The sequence below is a fragment of the Alosa sapidissima genome, chromosome 3 (assembly GCF_018492685.1).
Source record: "Alosa sapidissima isolate fAloSap1 chromosome 3, fAloSap1.pri, whole genome shotgun sequence".
NCBI classification, from domain to species: Eukaryota; Metazoa; Chordata; class Actinopteri; order Clupeiformes; family Clupeidae; genus Alosa; species Alosa sapidissima.
The window spans coordinates 1853145-1880000 of record NC_055959.1 but is presented as its reverse complement, the minus strand read 5'-3'; the positions used below and the strand labels follow the sequence as shown (position 1 = coordinate 1880000).

At 49.6% G+C, this 26856-nt stretch overlaps 1 protein-coding gene across 1 annotated transcript in view; it reads right to left on the bottom strand.

Annotated features, from left to right (window-relative positions):
- Window positions 1-26320, bottom strand: part of si:ch73-281f12.4 (RA_Radil_like and Myo5p-like_CBD_Rasip1 domain-containing protein) — a 29576-nt gene extending 3256 nt beyond the window's left edge. The window contains exons 1-14 of the mRNA XM_042087281.1: window positions 24732-26320; window positions 23774-24112; window positions 22936-23171; window positions 20883-21244; window positions 17840-18541; window positions 17627-17664; window positions 16026-16252; window positions 15373-15485; window positions 11386-11605; window positions 10767-10939; window positions 6619-6763; window positions 4754-4923; window positions 4028-4397; window positions 538-662 (exon numbers count right to left, since the gene is read on the bottom strand). Coding sequence (XP_041943215.1) covers window positions 538-662; window positions 4028-4397; window positions 4754-4923; window positions 6619-6763; window positions 10767-10939; window positions 11386-11605; window positions 15373-15485; window positions 16026-16252; window positions 17627-17664; window positions 17840-18541; window positions 20883-21244; window positions 22936-23171; window positions 23774-24112; window positions 24732-24859 — 3348 coding nt within the window. The 5' untranslated portion in view covers window positions 24860-26320. The remainder of the gene's footprint in view (window positions 1-537; window positions 663-4027; window positions 4398-4753; window positions 4924-6618; window positions 6764-10766; window positions 10940-11385; window positions 11606-15372; window positions 15486-16025; window positions 16253-17626; window positions 17665-17839; window positions 18542-20882; window positions 21245-22935; window positions 23172-23773; window positions 24113-24731) is intronic.
- Window positions 26321-26856: the final 536 nt, after the last annotated feature.

The following is a 26856-nucleotide window of genomic DNA, read 5'->3' as shown; positions in this document are numbered from 1 at the left end:
ATTATTCTAGATTTAGTCGGAGATGTGCTGTGTGGTATCACCCAGGCATTATGTGAAAAACAGAGAGGTCTGACTCATCCGCTGAACATCACACAGCCCAGAAAGAACCATTTGTAGCTATGGAAACAATACTTTCATGGGAGGAATGACAATTAACAGCCAGCATGCTCTGCAGGGTTAAGTAGGAATAATAATGGCCTACTAATCAAAACCCAAACCATGACTGTTCTCTCTAAACATGTCATGGCAGAAAAGATTACTGTTCTAGCAGCTCTCACTTTACTGACATGAAGAAACAAACACTGAAGATGAATAATGGAAGAGAGACTAGAAAACTGCAAGATGGGGGACGAGCGTCACACACACACACACACCAGGATTGTGCAAAATTCCAGAATTTAATTGAAACTGGCTGTTAAAATCCAGTTCAAATCTTGAATTTCACTTGCATTTCAATTGAGGTAGCAAACAGGAAGCAAAATTGAAATTCGTATTGTGCACAAACCTGGCACACACACACACACACAGTGTTGTTACCATGCCATCCACGAGGGCGAGCCCAAGGCCGTGGGGCCCTCTTGTCAGCTCCACGGTGAACACCTCCTCCCTGTCCTCTTCATCCTCCTCCTCCTCTCTGCTCCCCTTCTGCTGGTCTCCAGCACCTGTTAAGGGGGAAGCAGAGAGCTGAAGAACCAGTTCCAGCACACACACACACACAGTTGACTCCTCTGCGGTGCGGTGCGGAGCGGCACACTAGGCTGTGTGTTGCTGCTGTGACGCTGTGAGGTGGCTGTGGCTTTGTCTCCACTCCCGGTGGAAGTCACATGCTCATCCAGCGGACACCGTGGCTTTCGGTTCCCCTCTTCAGGTCGGGGATTTGAGTTGAGCATGGGGATGGAGTGCAAACTGTGGTGTGCGGGGGTTCACCACAGGAGAGATTGGGAAATGGGAATGAGAGGCCATGGTGTGTTAGGGGCTTTTTTTGACCACATATCTTTTTATCAACTGACAAAAGTACTGTGTAGGAAAAATAAGATGACTAGATAATAATGCTGATCGGAATGTGCTGGAACTGTTGATGTGAATTGAATGTGTTGATAATGGAACTGTTTAGACTAAAATAGTTTAACAGCACTGTTGTCATCATACTTTTATCAACTGAGAAAAGTACTGTGTAAGAAAACTAAGATGGTCAGATGATAATGATGACTAATGGAACTAAAATAGTTTAAAAGCACTGTTGTCATACTTGAAATCTTCACCAGCAGTGACAGCTGGGGCCCTTTAGGGCAGGAATCTGAACATCAGCTGAGACCTGTGAAGCTCTGAGGGCCAGCATTACTCAGGACACACAACTACATCATCTACTCTCCACAGCAGGACCCTTATGACCCACCCACCCCCTTAACAGAAATCGCTGCCCTGTTATAACACACTCACACAAACACACGGTTTGTTCCAAACAGCTCCAAACTTTGACCCTCGACCCCATCCTCAAACTCCCCCCTCCCCTCCCCAGTCCCCAGCTCCATGTGCAGGAGCGGCCCAGGACAATGGCGGTTCCGATTAAGATTCCGCGCGCCAACCCAACTGTAAATTCCCATGACGGTTCATCCGCTGCTCCTTTCTCTCCGGACATCACCACCACGCCGCTAGTCCCGGCTCGAGATTATAGGATTAGTGCCCAGCTACCAAAATAGCGTGACGCGTTTCAGACCCGCCGCCCCACAGAGTTCAGCCCGACTGTTTGGCAGGGCACCACCATGTGCGTGCGTGTGTGTTTGTGTACGTGTGTGTGTGTGTAAGAGACCTATCAACAACAATAAACTGTGGACGGTAGCCAGGATTGGCTGAAGTAAGTCAGGTCGCAGCCTCTATATTTTGACTTGTGACTTTTGGCTCTCGCTAAATGTCCATGTGTCCTGTGGGTGTTGGATGTGGACACAGCTGAAGTTTATGCTAAAGTAAAAAAAAAAAAAAAAAAAAAAAAGGGAGCGCTAATCCCTTGTGAAACTGCTCTGGGAAAATAACTGCTTTTAGGGTGCTAAGAGTTTTAAAGTGAAACAAAAGTGTATCATGTGCTGGGAATGGGAACGTGTGTGTGTGTGTGTGCGGTTATAAGCCCCACCTAATTGAGAAGAATTAAACAATTCAGACACTGCCTAAGGTAATATAGCTAATTCTGGCCCTAAGCTGCCTCCCCTCCTGACACTATTTAAACAGAAAACAGGTCCTCATCAATCAGTGTGACACTCCCAGACTCAACCCTGTACGCCTGTGAGCAGCGGAGACTGCCTCCACTCACTCTGAAAGAGACTAATTGGCCTGGCCTTTTCCTTCTGAACTTTCCCTTGACCTTTTTAAGACACTGGCTGAGGAGGAGACAGCCCCCGAGTCCATAAAGTTCTGGGCTTGCCTATGGTGTGTGTGTGTGTGTGTGTGTGTGTGTGTGTGTGTGTGTGTGTGTGTGTGTGTGTGTGTGTGTGTGTGTGTGTGTCTTGAGAGAGGGACAAAAGAAGCGGCACTGAGGAGGAAGTAGCCTTCGCTTTGAACCTGGAAACCACCCTGCGGAGGGAGGGAGGGAAAACGGCCAAGACACAGTCAGGCTCGGCAGGTCTGCCCCAAGACAAATTAAAAAAGATGAAAGAGCCAGGAGAGAGAAAGAGAGTGGGAGAGACAGAGAGAGGGAGAGAGAGTGAGAGACAGGGAGAGACAGAGAGAGGGAGAGAGAGGGGGATGTAAGGGAGGACTGGAGAGACAAAAGACAGAGTAAAAGTAGAGATGGAAAGGGAGGTGAATAGTGGGGAGGATGAGAGGAGGAGGAGGAGGAGGAGGAGGAGGAGAGAGCGAGTGCCATGCACTAAATCTTGCTCATCTTAAGTTCAATTCCTCCCGTCCTAAGCTGCTGGGTCTGGTCTGAGTCAGGCGAGTTGCCCACCCACTCCAAAGCTGAGCTAATCAGAGCGCTCGGCAGCAGGGCAATAAAGCAGGGCAGACAGGGGAAGGGCAGGAGTGCTGGGGGCGTACAAGCAGACGCTGGGATTGGTGCTCTCTGCATCAGCAACACCAAAGTCACTCTCATTAGGATCATTTAATCAGATCCGTGTGTGAAACAAAAGCTCGGGCTTAGGCTCTACCTCCCCGCACCACCAAAAATACACACACAAGCATGCTGACCGATGCCAACAAACACTTCTTCCTGCAGTCCAAAGGACTAGATTTAACAGTATGAATGCTCTCTTGCTTCGGTAAACTAGTGGCAAAAGTCTGATATGTTGGGGACTCTTAGTAAAGGATCCTGTAGCTCAGCTCACTGAAACAGAAAAGCAAAAGAGCGGTTGTATGGTACAGTAAATGGTAAATAGACTGCACCCACACACACTGATGGCGGAGGTTGCCATGCAAGGCGCCAACCAGCACATCGGGAACAGTTCAGGGTTCAGTGTCTTGCTCAAGAACACTTTGACAGAGTCAGAGGGAGACAAACTCAAACAAACAATCTTTACAATTACTGAACGACTCCTCTACCTCCTAAGCCACCACCGCTCCATCAATCAGTATCAATCAATCACCGCACGTCTCAATCAATTCTCCAGGAATCCCTCCATAATTACATGGCTATGGAGTTCAAAGTATGTGGGAAGTTGTGGAAAAGCAGTACTCCCAAATAAAACAAAATACAGACTAATAGTATATACTGATGATGGATACCTAGAGGACCTTTCAAAGATATACTCTGCAGCCTACATTGTTTTGCTAACGGCTACCTTGATGAAATCGGGACAGGGGTCAAGAGCCACATGTGTGACGAATGAAACTTTATAAGGGCGCCCCACATTTAAACAGTATAAAGTAGTAAAGTATGAAATAGGATGTGGGTCGGACTGGGATTCATTTGTAACCAGAAACCAAAGTGTTAGCAGGGGCCATCCTCCCCTCCCTGCCCTCCCTGTGGCGAGTGGCCCTGTCTGGGCCGGGTGGTCAGGGGAGCGAGGTGGGCAGTGGGTGGTGGTGGAGGTAACATTACCTTTGCGGTGGCTAGCGTTGTTGTGCTGGGCCCCCTCCTGCAGGCTGGCCTCCAGCTCGGCCTGCTCCATGTTCTGCGGCGTGTTGGGCGGCGTGAGCAGGCAGGACGGGTCCAGCGCCAGGCTCTTGTGGATGCCCAGGCCGGCCTCGCCCGGCAGGCTGCTCTGGAGCTCCAGGCTCTTCAGCTTCTGGGTGAGCAGGCCGGCCTCGCACGAGCTCAGATCGCTGTGGGAGCCACGCGTCTGCGAGTCCAGCGTGCCCCGCGACAGCGCTCGCCGGTGGGCCTCCGACCAGGACGACGGGGACGAAGGGATGGACGTCTGAGACGCGGTGACGGAGGGGGAGGTCAGTGACTGGTGCCCGTCTGCAGTCTGGGAGAGACAAGAGCGACGTTAATCAAACCAAGATTTAAACCACACGTTAAAGATCACCTCAGAGCTGAAGTCAGAAACCTCCCACGACACCAAGACAGCTGAAACCTCTTGTGGGACTAGACTCCATTTCCTGTGCTGCTTTTCCCAGACAGGGTTAAATTTTAGAAAAAATATTCCCATCTACTGTAATCTCATTCCAGACCCCAGCATAGTCCTAAACTAACCTTAATCCTCACCATGTGTGTGTGTGTGTGCGTGTGTGTGTGTGTACGTGTGTGTGTGTGTGTGTACGTGTGCGTGTGTGTGTGTGTCTGTGCATGCGTGTGCATGTGCGTGTGAGTGTGTTTGCTTACCTGTGAGCTGACGGGAGTGTCGTCTACAGGGAGGGTACGGAGGAACTCCTGCATCCTCTCCAGCTGTCTGAAGAGCCCCTGGTCCACCACAGGCTTGCCCAGCTCCAAGTGGAAGCTGTGGCTGGGCAGGATGAGGGGAGGGTGGTTGTCAAAACTCTCCAGGATGTCACCTGGAACAGGAGAGATTAAACGCCATTTACAGAGAGATCTATAGGGCAGACTAAAGGGTTCTTTACACCCGTAATTAATGAAGCATCCCACTATTTGGCATATTATCGCCATGGCCATGGGTATGTATTACCCTGTCCTAATCTAAAGATGGCGTGCATAATGTGAGCAGGACTCAAATCCATGTCAGCCAGCCTCTGTAGCTCTTTAATTAATTAAGACCAAAATGAAGCCCTTCCAGGAAGGTTCTTCATGCATAGCTTTCTAATAGACCCATGTCGTGAACCTCTTTCAGGTTCTTGCCTTGTGTGTTTGTTATAGACCCAAATGAAGCCCTTTCAAAAGGTCCAGGTTCTTTGAAGGGTCTCCGCATACACAACACCATTCAGCACCACATGAGGTTGGACTTGTTTTCAAGATCACTCCAATGAGAGGACTCAACTGGGCCAAGGGTCCTGTTAGGTAACTCAATCTCGAGGAAAGAGTTTACCAATGACAGCAGTCCCGGTCGCTGCCCGAGGTCAGGGCTATTTTATTGGCGGATCTACAAAGTTGTGCTGGGGATCACCGACTCCCGCTGACAAAGGCAGGGGACAGGTCAGCCAAGGCACAGATGACGGAGCACACAGGGAGGTTATTCAGGGCGGCGTGGCAGGAACACTCAGAGCACACACGCACATGCCAGGCATCCCTCGGGGGGGGGGGGGGGGGGGGGTAGAGATTGACAGAGGGAGAGAGAGAGAGAGACAGAGAGAAAGACAAGGAAGAGGGGAGAGAGAAAGAGGGAGAGAAAGACAGAAAGAATAGATGAGAGAGAGGTAGATGGACAGAGAAGAGGGAGAGAGAGAGACAGAAAGAAAGACAAGGGAGAGGGAGAGAAGGAAAAAAGAGATACGCAGAGGGGTAGATGGACAGAGAAGTGGTGGGCGTTAAAAAGAAGGGATAAAGTAAAGAAAGAGAGAGAGCAACAAACGAGATGGATGCTGGGGGGTTACAGCAGTGAGTCACAGTGAGATCGGAGATCTGATGCCAATCTGTTCAGTGAGGGTAACGCAAGGGCACAGCCTGAGCTGCCCCGTGCAGAAACACGCCCATTAACCCTGGTGTCCAGGCCACGCCATGCCAGGGCTCTCAGCCACACTGGTGACTCCAAAGCTGGCGTGCTCAATGCCACCTCCTCCACCTGCAGCACCACAGGCAGAGGCTGCCTGACATGGATTAGAGTCCTGTTCACATCACGCAAGTCATCTTTAGATTAGGACAGGGTAATACTTGACAATACTACGCCAATCAGAGCCATTGATGATATGTTTATGCTGGATTACAACGAGTGTACTGAGCAGTTAGTTTTATAATGATGAATGGTTATGTGCCTACTAACACAGACAAAAGGAGAATTCTACACACATAGAGAGTGTTTGTGTGTGTGAGTGTAGGTGTGAGATGGTGAGTGTGTTTGTGAGTGAGTGGACATGACAGAGCAATAAATAAGCGTGCGTGTTTATCTGTTATAATTTGAGACAGGGTGAGGTGAGGCGTGGGGTGTGTGTGAGATGGTGAGTGTGTTTGTGAGTGAGTGGACATATCCGTTAGTATTTGAGACAGGGTGAGGTGAGGCGTGGTGTGTGTGTGTGTGTGTGTGTGTGTGTGTGTGTGTGTGTGTGTGTGTGTGTGTGTGTGTGAGGGGCAGTGCTCACTGGTTCGGAGCGCGGCCTCGGCGTCGTCCGGCGTGGGGCTCCAGCTGGAGGGGCAGCTCCTGCCGGGGTTGTACTCCCGCAGCATGTGGTGCAGCTGCGCCGGGTTCAGGTGCAGGAACTCGGCCCTCAGGGATGTCCAGGACGCCTGTAGTCACACACACGCACACGCGCGCGCACGCACACACACACACACACGCGCACGCACACACATACAAAAGAGACACAAACACAAACCTTTCAAATATACACTTCGAACACAATTGGAACACACAGAATGAGGATCAGAACACTGGTGAGTTGAACAAGACAGGAAGTTCAACCATACAGCAGTAAGAACAAATGAGTACAGCCCAGTGAATTTAGTTAAGACAGCACAGAATGGAAATAGGCATTTGATGACAAGACACTGCATTTCCAGACTGTTTGATGGGCTCTCTTGGGCTTTCTTAAATTGCCTGAAACAGAGTGAGAAATGAGCGCAATTTTCTACCAATAAGATTACTTCCACTCACGGGCCTCTTGCGCTTAAATATCTCCCCACATTTATCTGTAATTGGAGGCTTCTTTGCGTCGTTCCGTGGAGTGATTGTATGACAAATGGGTTGGGAAAGAAGACTCGAGGAATGAATGTGCTGTCTGTCGTGTGGAGGAACGGCACCGCAGTCAGTAATGGACTCCTCTGGCAAGACTCTCTTCTGAGAGCCTCTCTAGGTCTCTCTCTTGCCTATCATTTTCTATACATCAGACACAGACATAAGCACACACACACGATGATCACCCTCTAGCTCGTTCTTCATTAGTCTCATTCTACCCCCCCTCCCTCACACACACACACACACACACTAGGCAGTCTCCCTTCAATAGCCACCTATCTAAGTGCACAGCTAGCCTATCATTAGTGTGTGTGTGTGTGTGCGTGCAGCAGCGTTTGTGTATGATAAAGGAGAAACCGAGCTCTGACTGCAGTGGGCTGGCACGTCACCCAGCAAGCCAGCCAGCCAGGGGCCATGGAGAGGCCTACGCTCATCAGCGCCTCCAACCAACCCCACCCCAAACCCCCAGAGTGGAAAAACCCCTGCTGAGGGAGCCTGTGGAGGAGGTCTCCAGGCATCGGAGTGTGTGGAAAGTAGGCTAGGCCTCATAAGTCATCAGCTGTCACACTATCAAGTCTGCCTGATTTTAACTGGCCTTGGTTGAACTGAGTGTGCTCCACCTTTTCTGGTGCAGCAGAGCTAATATAATGAGTGATGAGCCTCAAACTAAAAAAAAACAAAAAAACAATAGTGTCAGACAAGCTAGATTCACTTTATTCAAAACAGCTGAGGGTACAAGCATCTACCACTAATCGAGCATCTACTAATGTAAAAATACACAGTCATTATAAACAGTCATTATGTCTGACGTCTAAAGGGAATCCGTTAGTTTGCCGTGACTAGAGCCTTGACTGACTTCTGCTCAATCGGATTAAAGATGATTGTGCAAACTTAGCCCATCAGCGATGATGGCACTCATCGGCAGAATCACAATCGCATCAGGGTGTGGCCCCTTGTCGGTAAACGGTAACCCCCCCCCCCCCTTTGGCCACTATTCCCTGACTTCATGTTATGAGGATGACAGTTTTGTTTGTTTGATTTTTGTTTTGTCTTTGTGTTTACTAAAAACCTAATAAAAAGTTAATCACAAAAAAAAAAAGAAAAGACCACTAAGTATGAGCTAATGCTGCAGGGAGGGCAGGCGTAGCCCACTGGAGCCAGCCTCAGAGGAGGCCCTGCAGCTGCCATGACTCAGATCGTGCCTCGAGGAGTCTTTCAAAAGAGGAAGATGCTGACAGAGGAAATGCTCATTCTTTGTGTGTCGTCCTTGCACGTCGTCTGCGTCTTTTCTTTCTTCTGAAAGCAAGAACCACAAAGTTGAGAGGAACAGAAACAATGGAGATGGAGGGAGGGAACGATAGGGACGGGATGGTCACCAGATGAGTCGCTGATGAGAACAAGGAGTCTCTGTGTCTTCTGGGAACTACTTCTCTCTTGCTCACCCCCCCCACCTCCCCTCTCTTTCTCTCTGTTTCTTTCCCATCTGTTGCACTCTCTAGAAAATTGCATCGAATCGAGGATTTGGAGAATCGTGACACCCCTAATAAGGACAGCTCACAGCAGGTGGGGAGGAATTAAAAAAAAAAGCGGATCCCCACTGGCTGTCCTTCTGTCTTTGGTGTGACTCAGTAATGGGTTTAGCAGGAGTTAGAGTCAAAGCTCATTTGAAAGACGACAACACCAAAGCGTAACGTAGCGTAATGTAGTGAAACTAACCCTTGATCTTCTCAATGACACCAACATGCAGCCTCTCTGAACAGAAAACAGCATTAGGCCATATGGGCCTACCATGTCCCAGTGTAGCAGCAGTGAGATCAGCAGCACACAAAGCATTCAACAATAACACATTCCTACATCCATGTGCTGCTTGTTATTCTCTAAACATAACCCCTGATGGTTGTAACCACACAAGATTGGCCCAAAGAGCTGACTGGACCTCTACTTTGTTGAAACACAGTGTGGCCTACCATACACAATCCATCCCCACCTCTCCCAGACAGACCTTATCTAAGAGACTCCCCCCACCTGCTCAGCTCGTCTTATCAACAGCTTCCCTCTCTCAGGGGGGAAAACAGCTGCCCTCTCTCTCCCTACTCGCTCATATCTCATGGGAAAGAGCCTTGGGTTTGGTGTGCAGGCTGGCTCCTTTGTTTGGCGCTGTTTGGATGGGAGCGAGAGTACCTCTCCAAGTGTCAGGGCTTTTTATGGCCTTAAGTGCCCTCATGAAACCAGACAGGCCTCTACTTCACACAAGTCAAATAGAGGGAGGGAGAGAGAGAGAGAGAGAGAGAGAGAGAGAGAGAGAGAGAGAGGGAAAGAGAGGGAGAGAGTGAGTGAGAGAGTAAGAGAGAGGGAAAGAGAGAGTGAGTGAGAGAGTAAGAGAGGAGGGAGACAGAGAGAGAGAGATATATGAGTAAGTGAGTGAGCGGGGAAGAGAAGGAGAGAGAGTAAATAGAGAGACTTTCTTCTCTGGATTACAGCAGTACTGCTCTTAAGGAGGGATTAACTTCTGACTGCCGCAAGTCTTCCAAGGTGCTTCCATCAACACCAGGCCACTCCACACGACACGGCCGCTACCGACTGGCCTCGGACTACTGGCCACTGGCACCTCACAGAGTTCCTGGTGTGCACTAAAGTGTGAAGGTGTTTAATAACCAACCAGGAGAGTGGTGAGGTCATCCGCCTTCATCTCACGCTCACTGCAGTTTTATGGGACCCTGTGAAGTAGCGTTGCTCCATAAACCAGCTGTCGGCTGGGACTGTTTACCCAGTGAGGACTGTCCACAGCAATCTGTAGTTTTTTTCATTATAGGCGTACCCTAATTGGACCAAGTTGTGGGTGAGCTATGTAGGTGTAAAAATAGTTAAGACTAGGGAGACATGAAGCAGGCTTGTATTATTGTATTCTTATGACTATTGAGTCATTAAGACAGATGACTGAAACAGATACCCGACAACGCCTGGCATGTTTGTATAATGTGGGGCGTGTGCAGGGGTGGGTTGGGGTGGGATGGGGTGACCTGAGGCTAAGATATGAGGCGATTTTAACGTCTGACAGACTGGAGGCGTGAACGAGACATCACAAAAACAAACACACACACACACATACACACACGCGCACACACACTTTTCCTGCCTTCTTATCACTCCTCCATCTGACATAATGTAAGCCATGACTCATACATTCCTGGCTTCTGTACTTGGCTTTTTTTCCCTTTTTCCGATGGCATCCTGATGATGCTTATGCTTGCACATCACAATCACACGGCCGCTGCCGTTTCCCAGAGGAGAGACAGAAACCCAGTTGGTGGGGGGTTTGGTGGATGATGTAAGGGGTCATTAAGGTGGATTTAGTTCTCTGGGTTCTGCTGAATGTTCTCTTCTCAGTGCCGTGGCGGGATTTGGGATTTGACTAATGCTTCACGGCTGGTCGGTCTAAGAAGGGGCATTTAAAAGTGTGTGTGAGTGTACAGGGGCCAGAGCTTTGGGGCTTTGAAGTGTGTGTGTGTGTGTGTGTGTGTGTGTGTGTGTGTTGAGGGCCAAGGGATAGCAGACCTGAAGGAGGTTCTCCTTGGGGGTGGCCAGCAGGTTGACGGCGGAGGAGAGCTTCTGGAAGAATTCGGCAGCAAGGTCCCCCAATCCGATCCCCTGAATCCAGTCCATGAGGAGGTCCAGGTTGGCACGGATCTGAACCCCGCGGGACCACTGGTAGAACCCACCCCCAGAACCTGGAGAACCGAAGACAAACAATCAGCCACCAAAATTCCTCTCAAAAGAATGCACAAAAAAAAAAAAAAAAAAAAAAAAAAAACACACATGGACTCCTCTCAAGTACTAGGTCATGATGTAACCCAACCTGTATGCTTCCTTAAGAGAGATGGAGAGTATAGCCAAGCATTAGCCAAACATTTCCTCAGACGTAGCCAAGAGGAGCGTGGAACGCTTCAAAAGGTAACCACATTGTTTACATTACGCCTGTTGGATCGTTCCCACCATACAGAAAAGAAAACCCACTTCCCCAAGCATCCCCCCAGACATAGCCAAGAGGAATAACAGATAAGATCACACCTATGGGAGGATTCCCATCATAACAAAAACAAAGCTCCCTTTCTCTGTATTAAATGTGTGTTTTGTTTTTCTCTTTTCTCCTTGTGACTGGCGGAGGGCTGTTCACCTCTCTCCATGAGCGTGTTGAAGAGTGAGGCGTTGGTGAAGAAGAACAGGTAGGCCAGCAGCTGCGAGGAGATCTGCCCGTGCACCTGGAAGGCCTGCAGCAGCTGCAGCGCCCCCTGCAGGACCTCCAGCACGGCGCTCACGCCCGCCGGCACCCGCAGCGCGCCGCTCTCCGAGAACGGGTTGCTGTCCAGCAGCCCCGGCAGCGCCGCGTACATGCTCTAGGGACGGACGAGAGGGGGGGGGGGGGGGGTGGTGGAGAGGGTCATAGGAGAGACAGAGAGAAAGAAAGAAAGGAAGAAAGAAAGAAAGAAAGAAAGAAATAGATAGTGAAGACAGAGGGAACAAAGAGAGGGAAGGGGAGACATATAATAATAATACGTTTTAACATTCTGACAGGAACAAATGAAAACTGATTATGTGCGAATACATAAGACAGGAGTCTCCAGTTTCATAGGATGGTGAACGTGACAGTGGAATCCTTTGGAAAATACCAAACGAGTGACTGGGAGACAACTCCTCCTTCACACCGTTTCAATGGTCAGACACCACCTCCCTCAGCGCAACACCGGACGGGACGAGACAGGATGATACCTCAGCTCCTACATGACCAGGAGCACAGACTGGGACAGGAACAGCGCTCACAGCTCAGGAATGCCGGAACCTTCTCTGGGCTCCCTACTGGATCCCTGAATTGACCAGCATATCTCTTTCTCTCGCTCTCTGTCTTTTGCTCTCTCTCTCTCTCTCGGGACAGGAAGGGCCAATGTGACCTAACTCCAAAGCTGGCAGTCCTGTCTGACTCTCGGGAGGAACAGGAGGAGGCTGGGAAACAAAGGGCACCCCTGACAACGCCCCCCCCGCACGCACAGGCAGACTCCACTCCTATGACTGGAGCTCTTAGGGAAAGCCATGACGGTTGAATCCCACAACGCTGGCAAACTGAGCCTTTAAGGGACTAGAAGGAGATAAGGCCCTTCCTAAAAAGCACTCTCAACTCGGTTAAGCGGTGCAGAAACAGGACAGCAGGACGTGTCCCCTCCTATCCCATGATTCCAGACAGCCTTCCAGTACACTTCAGGTAATTCTCACAACAATGAAGATTAAAGGCATGATAGGCTAAGCTCGCTAGCCACAAACTTAATCCGTCTGTTTGGGTCGCTCTGTGAGAGGGAATGAATTGTAAGCCCTGACTTAGTTAGAAGCAAGACTGCCTCTGGGATCATTTCAATGAGATCTGATCCTGGTGTGTGTGTGTGTGTTTTCACAGACTACAGCGGATTCCTGGAAGCAGGAAATTCACTTTTTCTCCCAAAAGTGACAAACTGAGCATTGGGACAAAGACGAATGAGGACATAAAATAGGTCTTAAGTCAAGTCCTGACTTTGGCTAACAACTTGGACTTTAAAACTTCACATGAATAAATCCACATGGGCATACACACACACACAACAATAACAACAACCATATAATGGCTACATTTCCAAATCTCATTTCAGTTGCCAGAATGTCTGATCCCTACACTGAGGGGCAGTAAGTAAGCTACTTCCTGGCCAGGGCAGCCCTTGATCTTTAATGAGGCCAGTGTGTGGATACGACTAGGCTGATGAAAACCAGCACTCCGCACCGCAACGCACCACACCACTGACCTGGGGAGGGCAGACAGGCACCTCACTTGGGCAATACAGCTCCTTCTTCCCACTGTGTCCCCCAACACACACACACACTTTCTCTATCCCTTTCACACACACACAGTTTTTACCCTCCCTACAACAGGCGTTCCCCTTTCAGTCTTTCAGGGATGTGTCATCAATTCTCCTGTGTGTGTGTGTGAGTGTGTGTGTGTATGTGTGTGTTTCTACACAAGAGCACTGCTGGTGACCTGCTGGAGGAACAGAAAGAATGGACTGAAACGCTCACGCCATTCTGGAAAACCTCTGAACCCATTCAGTCTGGGCCGGCCAGCGCAGCGGGCACCGGTCATGCCAGCTCACCCCAACGCCTCGCCGGCGGCTACTCTGAGGTGGTCTGGCCGCCAGAGTGCCAGGTTGCTGAAAAAGAGACAAAAACAGAGCCCCGCGGGTTGGTGGCCATCTATTGAGCCACGTCTCCGGTGAACGCGAAGCCCGACACATTTGATGTCTCTTATTGTTAGTGCTGCCTGTGACCTCATCTATCAAAAGGGTGTTGTAACAGTTTCCTCCGAGCGTGCTCAGTGAATTTGTGCGTAGTGAATTCCATGCTTTCCAGTTACACTCTGTTCTTCCTTTCTGTGTCTTTCCATTTCAGCGTTGGCCATCACAAATTCCTCCACGGATGCCCATCTGTCCCTCTGCCAGTGGACGTGTCTTTTCCTGAGCAGGAAGCCGGGCCTGTGAGGGCAGTGTTCTGGTCCGACGCAGAGCAGGCTACAGCTGTTTCCCTACGGCGCTAGAGCCGGACCCACAAGTCCCCTTACCATGTGCGTGAGTGCGTGTGTGCTTTAAAAGTGTCCCCTGTGCAACTGGGACTAAGCTCTCTCTCAGCACTGGCCAACACAGCCACACCGTAGTGGCCTTAGCATTGTGTATTATGGCACTGACACACATCAAATGATAGCCAACTTATCTGTTCCAGTCAGGCGTTGCATAGGTACACGACTTGTCATCACCATACAACATACCCACTGTGGGGGGTGGTGGGTGTGGGGGGAGGGGTTTGCTAAGCTGGTCACAATGAGAAATTGTGACAGGCAGTGCGACCGGTTGGCCTTGATGGAGGAAACAGGAAAGTGACACAGAGCAAACCCCAAAACAAACAGATCTCGGCACGCCACCAAAGAGTATAGAAGTAACAAGAGGCGAAACTCAATAGAACGTTCCATTGCAACAAACTTCTATACTCTTTGACGCCACACTCAGGGAAGCCAGTCGTCGGGGCCGTGGTTGCCATGGGGACGAGCCACCACACATGCTCCACCCAGGCCGCATCACAGACCAGTGTCTAGGAAAGGGGGGAATGGAAAGAAAAAGAAAATAGACCAGGGGAGAAGAAGAGCGCGGTTAGAGAGAGAGAGAGAGAGAGAGAGAGAGAACCAGAGCCAGAGAAGAATTATAGAAAGAATAGACGCCTGTGGATGAGAGAGAAGGATGGAGTGGAAGACAAGATGAAGAAGAAGAGAAGTGGGCACTCTGTGGTCTACGGAGGCTGTGATTGGCCAGCGCTTGGCGCCTCTTTTCCCTGGGCCTCATTGTGCAGCGGAATGCCTCGTATTGTTGTTTACAGTACCAATAAACAAGCCATTTTAAGAAGCCAAACACTATTCACATAAAGACATGCTCCAGAGTAGAATCTCACACAAAAACAAAAACAGCTGAAATATACGTGTCTAGAGAGAGCCCTACTCACTCTCACAATAGATGCCATGCAACGAACAGGAGAACTTTTGGTCTTGAAATGGTCTGAGCCCAAAGAAAATAGCTGGTTATTGTTTTTGGGAGAGAGAGATAGCATGTCAAAAACAAAGACACACACACACGCACACACACACACACGCTAGTGCGAACATGCAAACATGCACGCACACGCACACACACACAAAAGTATGAACATATGAACACACACACACACAAAAGTATGAACACACACACACACACACACACACACACACACACACACACACACACAGGTCTTTAGCTAAAAGCAGCATGGAAAAACTGTGTTTCCACTGGCTTGTTGGGACTGCTTCTCTGCTCTTGGCAGCCTGTGCAGGCAGAGGGAAGAATGGTGTTTACAGAAGTCTTACGTCCTGTCGCACTATTCCAGCATCTACAGAATGGGCTCCTTCGCCTTGTAGGGAAATAAAAAAGGCTACATCCGAAGGAGAGATTGAAACGGGAGGATACATTTGATTTGTGTGTGTGTGTCTGAGTGTGTGTGTGTGTGGGTGTGTGTGTGTTTGTGTTTGTGGGTGTGCAAGTGGGCATCATTAATAAGAAGCCATGCTTACTTTGGTGAGGTAATAGACACACTGTTGGAAGGTGAACATGATGACCTCCTCCAGCACGGTCATGGCCTCCTCGCTGGCCGTGCGGGTGGACAGGATCTGGGAGTCGGAGAGGCCTGGGGCAGCAGAAAAGGGTCAAGAGGTCAACCTGGTGCTGTTGACGCCGCTATACATTTTGATGGCCCATGAAAACGCAATCCAGCTGGGAGTTCCCCACACACAGTGGCCCGAAAATAGCCCAGTTCAGAGAAACATTCTATGAACATGCACTTTTTTCAAAGCTACAAAGCAGTTGAATACAATGTCCTGAACAACAAACTATTCCTTCCATTAAGCTCTATTGAGGATTGAGAATTATAAAGGGAATAATGTGGGTCTATGCTGATTAAATGGAAAAGTAGGTGCTGTTCGTAACGGCCTAAAAAAGGTTTTGAAGTAGTACAAACTCCCAGTGGTATTCTTTTGTTGTTATTCTTTATTTGGATCCCCAATAGTTTCCACAAAGTAGTTGCTAATCTTCCTGGGTTCCACAGTACAAAATGATACTCAAGTAAAAGCACATGATAAAGACAATACATTAGGATCAATAAACAAGCTCACAAAAACAAAGAGACAAACAGAAAAGGGCGTTTAAGAGGCTGCTTTCTGACGGCTACCTGTGCCATGCTGGCTGTCCAGCTCGTCCTCCGTGTGCTCCTCCCCGTCCCGCTGCTGGACGGTGGTCTGACCCCAGGGCAGCAGCAGGGGCACCTCATGCTGGATGAAGTGCAGCAGCTCGATGGAGTTGGCCATCCACAGCACCAGCGGCTGCAGGCCTGGGACTAGCTGGGTCATGCCCAGAGGACGCACCTCATCCGGCTCCTCCAGCCCCACGCTAGAGCGCCTACAGGAGGATACACACAACACAGAGTCCCATTTAACCACACCAACTGCCCCATTTAACCACACTAACTGCCCCATGTACCCTCACCAACTGCCCCATGTACCCTCACCAACTGCCCCATTTACCAACTGCCTCATGTACCCTCACCAACTGCCCCATGTACTCTCAGCAACTGCCCAATTTACCCTCACCAACTGCCCTATATACCCACCACACCAACTGCCCCATGTACCCTCACCAACTGCCCCATGTACTCTCAGCAACTGCCCAATTTACCCTCACCAACTGCCCTATATACCCACCCCACCAACTGCCCCATGTACCCTCACCAACTGCCCCATTTACCCTCACCAACTGCACAACAGATGCTAGACATAGAGCACACATGTTTTTAGCGGAGTGTAGCATAAGACCATTACAATATACTGCAACACTGCGATATGCTGGATTTAGACCACAGAGCTTTCGCATAGTAGAATCTCAAACACTATTCTATTCTATTCTATACAGAGCCCATCTCACAGGGACCCAACAACAAGAGCAGGTCAGTATAAGGCAATAAGCAAAAAAACAGCTTTATGCAATGTTGCTGCACACACTGGTCCTCACAGTAGCCACTGCATTAGCCACCTCACACTGCTGCAATTGCCTCATAAAACACGTCTTGTGACTGATTTTGGAGTTTGGTAATGCAATGGTGGAGTTTGGTAATGCAATGGTCACATGGCTTTCCCAGAGACCCGTTCCAGGGTTGCACAGTTACTCGACTGCGCAGGAAGAGCAGCTGGGCCCCTGCTGCGCGAGTGGAAATGCCTTCCCTCCCCACCGCAGACTGTTCGCCTCGGAGGTCATGTTTTAATCAACACTGCTGGACACGCAGCAAGCCCAGTCTGAATAATGGGGACCATAATAGCCACCTCACACACACACACACACGCACAAACGCGCGCACACACACACACACACACACACACACACAATCACGGAATTGTGGAGGGGGGTTTGGCACACAATCACGGTTTGTTTATGACTGCCTGAGCCCTGATGGTCATATTAGGGACAAAAATAGATAGAGGAGTTCCTATACTGACAACCTTTGTCACGTTCAGGAAGAGGAAATGAGAAGATGACATCATGAGCCATAGTCAGGGCTGCTTAGAGGACTTAAGATAAGCTGAGTAGATATCATGGTGGAACATTAACCTCAATTAACCCTTCAAATAAGTATCTGTGTTTCAGAGGGGCTCCAGCTTGCACTTAACTATTGACTAAACTATGCTTGAGTAATTCTGCAATACAAGCTCACGTTGAAAACAAAATGGAATACTTTACATGTCTGTGAAGATGAAAAGTCGGACATTAGAGCATGCATACCTGTCTGGTTGGATCACGGCTAATTCTTTGGTTCTCTCCTGTAAGGGGAAAAAATTAGATAAGATTCAATTTTATTGTTTAACTGCATAACTTTACATGCTATTATCATCACAGAGGCCAGAAGGCCAGTGAGAGCCACGTGGGGACTGGTGGTGGAGTGGACTGGTCAGGAACTGTGGGGGAAAGAGTGCGAGACGGCTGGACCCAACTCACCCACATAGTCAGCTGGATCTGGCTGGCGATGCGCAACAGGAGCCGGCGGAGGTCAGCCATTTTGAAGTGGGCGGCAGAGTGCTGGACACACAGGCACAGCAGGAAGGCCGGCGTGAGCTTGGGCGTGTCACCCACCGGCTCCACCGCCGCCAGGATCTCGTCCAGGAGCCGGTCCTCCTGCGGCAGCGCGTAGGCCAAGCAGAGCTCACGGCCCTCCAGGTCCCTCCAGCGCAGGATGGGCCGGCCGAACCGCCTCCTGCCCCCGCCGATACCACCGAAGGCCCTGCCCGCTTTCCCGGGCCAGTCCGAGGCCTCGCTGCCCGGGCACAGCCAGGTGATCCAGGCCGGGGTGCGCGGAGCGTCGCCGGCCGTGGGGTCCTTGAACATGAAGAGGTAATGCTGACCCAGGCCTACCAGGTCGCCAGGGCTGAGGGGCGTCTCGTGCTTCAGGGGCACGCCGTTGTGGGTGACCGCCGCCCCCTGGAAGGGCTCCAGCAGGGTGAGCCCGGCGTGACCGCCCCCGCCGCCGTGACTCTCGCTGACGTCGGGGTCCTGGCGACGCACGCGGCAGTGCTGCGGCAGCACGTCCGGGGCGAAGAGCAGCACGTCCACCTTCAGACGCTCCTCGTCCTCGCCCTGCAGGTGCTCGCCGCAGCAACCCAACACACAGCTGCTTCCACTCATCAGGTAGATCACAAAGTCCTGGGGTGGGGTGGGGTGAGGTGGAGAAGGAAGAAGGGGTGGGGTGAGGTGAGGTGGGGTGGGGTGAGGTGGGGTGGGGGTGGGGTGTAGTGGAAGTAGGGGTGGGATGAGGTGAGGTGGGGTGGGGGTGGGGTGGGGGAGCACAGTCAGAACAGAGGCACTGATATCAATCTACAGAGCACAGACACAGGGATCACTCTGCCCAAAATCGGATATCTGGCTCCATTGGGTCCATAGTCTTGGGGCTCCTTTCTGTTGTTGGTCACAGTTGCCTTTCCATATGACTCATTCATTGTACTTTTTATGGTCAGCAGTGGAAATTTCTCTCACTCACAATAAGCAAAATATTTCCCAACTCTAGGAACGCCAGAAACCTCTAACAATTACCTGTTGTGTCAATGAATAATCTGTTCTACAAACTGGGGAAGCAAACATTGCACATTTTATGGCACCATGACAGAAACAGGATGTTTTGACACGGACTAAATGTTTTTATATTCTCTTCTTTTTCCCAGGAGCACTGAGAACACAGGCGCGCGCGCGCACGCACACACACACACACACACACACACACACACACACACACACACACACACACACACGACTCCCCAGGTGACCATCATAAAGTAGTGTCATTATTGCAGTACTGACTCTAGCATTACCCAGCAGTCACTGGCTCACGCTGCACTGCCCTCATCCAGCAGGTACGATACCTCCCCTCCATGAGCTCAGCCCAAATTACAGCCGGTCACTCTCCACTTGCCTCACTCCTCTGGAATGTTCACTGTATGTACACTACGGCCTCTGACAAAGGCTCCCAAGGACAACAAACATGACCAGATAATTAAGAGGAACAACAGGTTATTCAGTAACAGGAGGGCATTCACTTGGGTCTTATGGGAGGGGCAGGGGGGGCACGTTCCTATGGAACTGGACAAGCAAGAGCGCTGCACACTTACAGTTCATTAATATGAGCTACTGTGTCCACACTGGGCTACACGTGCTGCCCTGATCCCGACTGCTGGCTCGTTGCGAGGGACAAACAACATGTTTGGTGGATGCCCCCCCATCCTGTCCTATCCTGTCCCTCATCAATCCCTAAAGGGCCAGCAGGTTCACCCCAGCCCCCCAGCAGAGGTGTTGGGGCCTGACTGGTCTGCTGGCATAGCAGGAACAAGCTGAGCAAACCCCTTTATCACAGCAGGGCTGAGGCGTCAACAGGCAGCAAATAAGAGCCCTGTTTTTGATCACACACGGCTACGCAGAGGAGGAGCCAGAGCAAGGCAGAGAGAGAAAGAATAATATTTTGGAAACACTGATGTTTGGGAAGGGTTTTGAGTCTGTGTGTGTGTGTGTGTGTGTGTGTGTGTGTGACAGAGAGAGAGGGAGAGAGATAAAGTCAGTAAAAGATACAGAGGGAGTCGAGCCACAGAAACTTCGATATTTTAAGTTTCCTTCATTACAGAGAGAGAGAGAGAGAGAGAGAGAGAGAGAGAGAGAGAGAGATGGAGTGTGTGTGTGTCAGAGAGAGGGAGCTCTGTGGGTGTCAGTGTGGGTTGTTGTGTTCCGTGCTCTCCCGCTGGCCTGTAATCTGGGATATCTGCATGTTCATTAGAGAGTTGCAGCTCTGGCGCTAGAGCAGGCAGGACAGAATGTTCTTGTATACGTGTTCCACTAATGGACGGTTCCGCCATCGCATGAGACGCCCACCCCCCTCCCCCCTTCTTCCACTCCAGCGGGCAGGAGAGTGTCCAGAGGGAACTGGGGACATACTGGTCACCTGGTTCCCACATGGCTTTGTGTCTGCTTAAACACACACACATTCTCTCTCTCAGCCACACACACACATTCTGCAAAAAGGCCCCATGCCCTAACCTTAACAATAGCCTCCAACACGCTGGCAAACATACTACACACACACTTAAGTAGCCTTGGTTCAACAGCACCAGGGGATGTTCTCTTCCAGTTTAAACATAGATGTCCAATCCTACACATGCACCATATGCCAAAACAACCAGCATGCCAGCCAGCATGCCACCCACTCACTCCTGATCACACCGCCTGACCTGGGAGGCTTCAGATAACCTTGAGGGCACTTTAATTCGTTAATGGGATAGATCCCGATTACGGAGGACACTACCTCATCCACTAAAACGAAGTTATCTAACAAACACCATTCACAAGTTGGGAGGAACAAGAAGACTTAGTACACAACATTTCATTATTATACCTACATATTTTCAATGAATTGACTGAATTTCATGACTTTTCCCAGGCGTGGAAAGTGGGATTCTAAAACGTTTTCCAGGATTTCCATGAGGACTTCCCAAGGGTCGCTCACCTGTCTGTAGTTGTAGCCCTGCAGCAGCAGGAAGTAGGGGAAGTCGAATGGCGGGTGGACAGAGTACTGCGTGCTGTTGTCGTCACTGCTCTCCGTCTCCTCCTTTTCTGTGCGCAGGCTCCGCGCGTCCGCCTCGGACGGGCTCTCCGGTGGGCTGACCGCTGCCGCCACGGTGGGGTCCTTTTGGCCCCCGAGGGCCCGCCTGGCGGCTCGGCCGGCCTCTTGGCCCATGGCCGACACGTCCATGTCGCTCAGGCTCCTCCAGATGGCCTGTCCATCGGCCTCGCCCTCGCTGCCGTCCACAAAGAGGGAGGTGACGCGGGAGCGGCCGTGCTGCAGCTTCCGTGCCTGGGCATTGAGGCCTGGAGAGAAAGAGGCCGCAGACAGACCACATCAACAGGGAGAAGACCAGGAGTACCACCAGGAGACACAAAACTACAATTTGGCAAACTTTGACTCTCCAACAGTGTTGGAGACTCGAACTCTTTCATTCATTTTATCAGACTGATGTAAGTACATTGTTTCAAATCCCACTTTTCCTTGTTTAGTGTCCCTGTACTCCAACTGGGCAATTTCCCATAGGGGATCAGTAAAGCATTCCATCTACCTACCTGTCTGACACTCAAAGACGTTGCAAATGGTGCAAACTTTAACCACATTATATGTTTTAACCTGATAATAGCTACATCGCTAATCATCAGGAACTTGCTGTATTGTCAATGAAGAGATGTTATACTGTTATATTAGTGCAGATTCTTTCGACTACATTCTATTACTCACATGGTCACATTCCGAACTCTATACCAAAAGAGGGGGAATTGAGTGCATTCATGTCAATGGTAGGTCATGGCAGAGCACAAACAGGACGCCTGCAATCAGGGACAACTAGCCCAGCTCTGTTACCACAGGCATGGCCTTCACAACAATGGCCAGCTGACTGCGCGCAAACCACAGGTGATTAAAGCCACAGCTATCAGGCCCACCTGTGTATCTGACTTGATAGCCCCCTTTCTGGACAGAGAAAGGCTTCCCAGCAGTTTGAAACTCAGTTCCCACACTCATCAAGGCCAAGTGATAGAAAGAAACGTCATTCAAGGGGCTATGTACAAAGCAAAACATTGAGGGATAAAAAGGTGAAAGATACAGAGAGAGAGAGACAGTGAGAGGGAAAGAGAAGGGGGGGGGGGGGGGGGGTGACCTGATAACACCTCCTAAGCAAACGGCAGTGGGACTTCATCAGTGCCAGGCCTGCCAAAGCGGGTTGAAAAAATAAAAGCTGAGGAGGAAATCCTGAGTGAAAGAACAAGAGGTGTTCTCTCTCTCTCTCTCTTTATCTCGCATGAGCAGGCGTTTGGGACTAGCCTGACGCCACTCACTTGGCCCACCTCAGCCAGGGCCATTAAGTGGCCAGATCTGCTCTGCTCGGAGGCTGGGGTGGACCGAGTGGGTGTTGAGTGAGCGTGAGGGGCATGTTATCGCTGATGGAAGTGGGCGTTTGACTCGTTTTGCATTGTTTAAACTGCAATGAGGGCACTCGCTTTTTCCTCAAAAGTTGAGTTACACTCACACTGTCAAACACACACTCACACACACATACATGCAACAAGCCCCAAGCCAAAGTCAACAGGACCACCACACATTCCCCAGGCTTCAGGAAGCCAGCACCAGCGGAAAGATAAACACACTGTCGTGGGACACATTAAAGCGCGCAGACACACACACACACACACACACACACACACACTACACACACTACACGTCTGTTGGAAAATACCTGACAGCCCCGACCAATAAAGTGCAATTATGAGGGGGCCTCTTACTTCCTGAACAGCCCAATTGTAGGGGACAATGACACAAGAGGATAAGAAGGTGTCACAATCTATTGAGAGTGCTCCCATTATCAGAGTTTAAAGGGAGTGCGTTAAAAAAGGCTGGTGTGGTTTGACGCAAGAGGAGCTCTGCTAATCCCCTAACCAGTGGCTTCTCTGCTGGGGCTCCATTTGGCATTTCAGTTGAACTCAGGTGGAGGGCCCAGACAGTCGAGGTGGCCTACCTGCAGTGACGTCGTCCGTGTCCCGGGCGCTGCGCTCTTCCACAGCGGACCTCTTCTGGATCTCAAAGCGTCTGGACAGTCCCTGCTTGGGCTTCCACAGCGCCTGCAGCATGAGCGGCCGCTCGTGCTCCCCCACCACCCGATAGCACTCCGTCTTCCACTGGTGGTCAGCGCCCGTCTGGCCAATCACGTCGCAGAGCACGTAGTCGGACGAGTCTTCTTTCTCCAGACTGTACCTGTTAGGGGGATTAGAGCAGCCAGAACGTGCTGGTCAGCGACAAGGCCTGCTTACATCAGGACCAGTGTGCTGAGCCAAGGCCCTCGCTGAGCACACTGTGATTTGAGGTTTCCCAAATGCAGCTCCAGGGAGTGCAGACTCAGACCATAACAAAGCTAAAGTTGCTCTTAAGTTTTGATAAGATGAATAAGCCTGATTGCACTGAGCAAACACATTCCGTTTTTTGTGCTCAATCATGTTTTAGACAAAGGACAAAGACAAATTCAGTGTTATGGAGGACCAAGCCTTAGAAATACCAGTCAAAGCAATGGATACAATATTGAATTTGAAAGTGAGTTCAAAGCCTTTGGCCTCACTCTCCCTTGCCAACAGCAAAGTCAGGCATTCAAAGGATGCAAGCCTGCTACTGTGGGGAGTGTGTAAGCACCAGAGCAATTAGGTATTCAGTGATTCGTTAAAAAGGCCACTTTCACATGAGCCCTTCAGGGAGCACACCCGGAGGACACACAACAAGTAGCAGCTGACCAGTTAAGACCTGAGCCAGGTTGACCCCCCGTGACATGTCCAGACTGTAGCCCAGTGCAGTGGCCGCTCTCTCACCTCTCCAGGGCCTCCTTAATGAGCTCCTTGGCACTGGAGCGGCTCGTGGCCAGCACGCTCTTGTAGTTGGCGCCCTGGCAGATGTCGCTGCCGAAGATCTTCAGGATGCCCGGAGCGGACATCTGGCTGGAGAGCTCCGCGGGGTCATCGGCGACCGGGTGGGGGTCGCTCCTGTCCCCTACTCCGCCCAGGCTCCTGCTCCCGCCGTCCCGGAGCAGGGGACTGCGGTTGAACACGGTGGACAGCCGGTTGTTGTGGCGACGGATCTTGCTCTTGGCCGGCTGCCGCACGCCTGTGGAGCTCTCCACCGAGCGCGTGGTGCTGTCAGACGTGTTGGACCTGAGAGAGAGACGGGGGGAGAGGGATGGAGGGAGAGAGCAGGGGAAGAGAGAGATAGCAGTTGAGGCCTAAAAGCTTGGTGGCGTGTGTCTGCACAGTATTCTGTCTGACTTTCTGCATCATCTCTGTCCATCTCCCCTTAAAAGCATTCCATCATGGGACAGTAGATGGACCCACACACAAACTCAAGTCAACAGCACCACATATTATGCATAAATTACCATTTAAGACCTCTATAGGAGAGACCAATGGGAGAAGACAAATCCAAAAACTATCAGGTTGCCTCTACAGTATTTCAAATATGAAGCTGACAACTCCTAGAGTTCCATGACGTGTGGTACATAGACACATGTGGTACATAGACTTGACATGTCAAGCATGATAATGAGTATTATTCATGTTGAAACTAGAGCAGGTGTACATCTAATTGCCCATCTAATATTAAAATCTAACACAAGATCAATGATCAAGTGCATTTCGAGTTCCACTGCAAAACGACAAACTGACACTGCCGCAGAATGGTTTATTCTGTAATGTTTGACGCAATTAGGGATCCACAGTTCTATTATGCTGTGGTGCCCTGATATGTACAAACTTAATTAACTAATCTTGAACTTACTGTAAGGAGCCATTGCTTGACTTTCTTCCGAGCTTGGCCAGGCGTCTCTTCGGTGAGCGGATCAACAAACCCACAGGAAAACCGAGTGCCTGTTTGGCGATGTGGTTACTCCGTTCCTCTGAAATCATGTTAACTTGTTGAGGTGATAACTGCGTTCACTTATTTGCTTTAACTATTTTAGGACGCAAGTGCTGTCTCTTGTAAAGACAAATAAAACCTATTGACAAAATGCCAGCTTGAGAGCGTACAACAGTTTTGCCGAAGAACCATATCTGTTGAGACGGCTAACGTTATATTCCCATTTGCACGCGGACTCTCCCATAGTTAACGTTATGCCCAAGGCTGTGTTATCCTAATTGATTTTGTTAGTCCCTGATACATCCAGGGATCGATGAGGATGAAATAAGTCCGTTTCTTGCGGAAAAGAAACAGCCCATAGCCAGTAACAACAGCAAACTACAATAACATTCAGAAACTGTAAGTGTGAAGTTAAGAAATTTGAAAACTTGTTCCTCTTGAGAGTGGGCTACTTGTAAAGTTAGCCAAGTCACAGTTGCACGTCTTCAACGAAGGCACGTTTTCGTAGATGCCTCAGATCTTTCCATCACGTAATATTGATGAACAAAATCAATACATCTCCTTTGTATAGAATGTACAGGGATGGTTTAAAATATTTTGTAATTTATAGCCGTCACAAAATTTCCACCCATTCGGAGCCGGCTCATCCAGCGTCAACAGTCAATCTCAGCCTGCTCTGAATCTGACTGGGACGCTTTTGAAAAGTTGCGAGTAGCGGGCTGAGACCCTGACGTCATTCTAGAACGGGAGGAGACAACTTGACGGGCAGTCGCGGGGAAGTGTGTGATGCGTTGGTTATGTTGTAATTCAGTAACATCAAAGCAAAAACGTTAGTTATTGTTAATCAATATTGTATCAGTTCCACTGAACACAGGAAGATAGAAACTATGAGCACAAGTGTGAATCGATAACTTTAAACACCGGTGTCCGTAGGAAATCTTTTGCGAATTATTAGTAGTTGAGCGGGTCAAATATTGGGCTACAGGTCAATATTGTTGTCTATAAGTTAGGCTACTTCTGTGCTAAAAATAATATTGTGGAAATGATTTCACAGAGAACAACATTCGATGCCATAAGCAGTTCCCTCATCGTGGGTAGAGGGAGCAGGACTTGAGGAAAGGGAAGGGTGGGGAAGGATTTCCTTTGCCCGGTGTGAGAGTGCAGTTCCATGACGGGGACTAAATTCTGCGCAGTCTAGTTCATTCTCGACTATTCCTAGTGATCCAGAACATTGCTATTATATGCAGACCCTACTAATACACAGAAGTGTGTAAATCAGAGTGACCACTGAACTTGCACTTGCTCCCCTCTCCAATAGAAGAAATACTCCCCCTGCCGGCTAAATTAGAGCGCTCATAGTGAACAGTAGGCATGGGACATAGGTCACACAACTACAACGTCCCTCAACTTCTCAGGAAAAACCCTACACATGGTTTTAAATCGTTGCTGGAATTGGAAACCCAGTGGATATACACCACGACCTGAGGCAAAGTAATTATTAGATCAACCACATGGTAATGTTATGTCCCGCCTCACATAGGTGCCATAATCAAGGCGCCCAATGCACACTAAAATTGGAGAAAATAATTTAAAAGATTGATGGGGTGGCCTGGTTGGGGCATAGACTGAGAGTGGTGACACAAACATACAAAAAGTAAAATAGATATTATAGCCTTATATTCAATAGTAACTTGTACATTATGAAACCAAATTGTTTATTTTATGTAAATGTTTTTCTAAAGCTCATACCTTGGTATATGCAATGCAAAGATATTTTTTTTTTTTTTTCAAGTAAAGCAGTAGCCAACTACCATGAAGTTGTCCACCATACATAAATAGGTTCGATGTGCATGGACAGAACTTCATTGCAATAGTAGAAATCAGCCCAACTGACACAGGACATGCGTAGCATCGCAATACATATCCATAAATATAGCCTAAATAATTTGGCCAACATAAAATCAACAGAAGATGTTTGTTTTGGTTAAGAAAACTATTTTTTGGTTGCTTTTTTATGCCTTTAATGCGACAGGATAGTGGAGTGTGA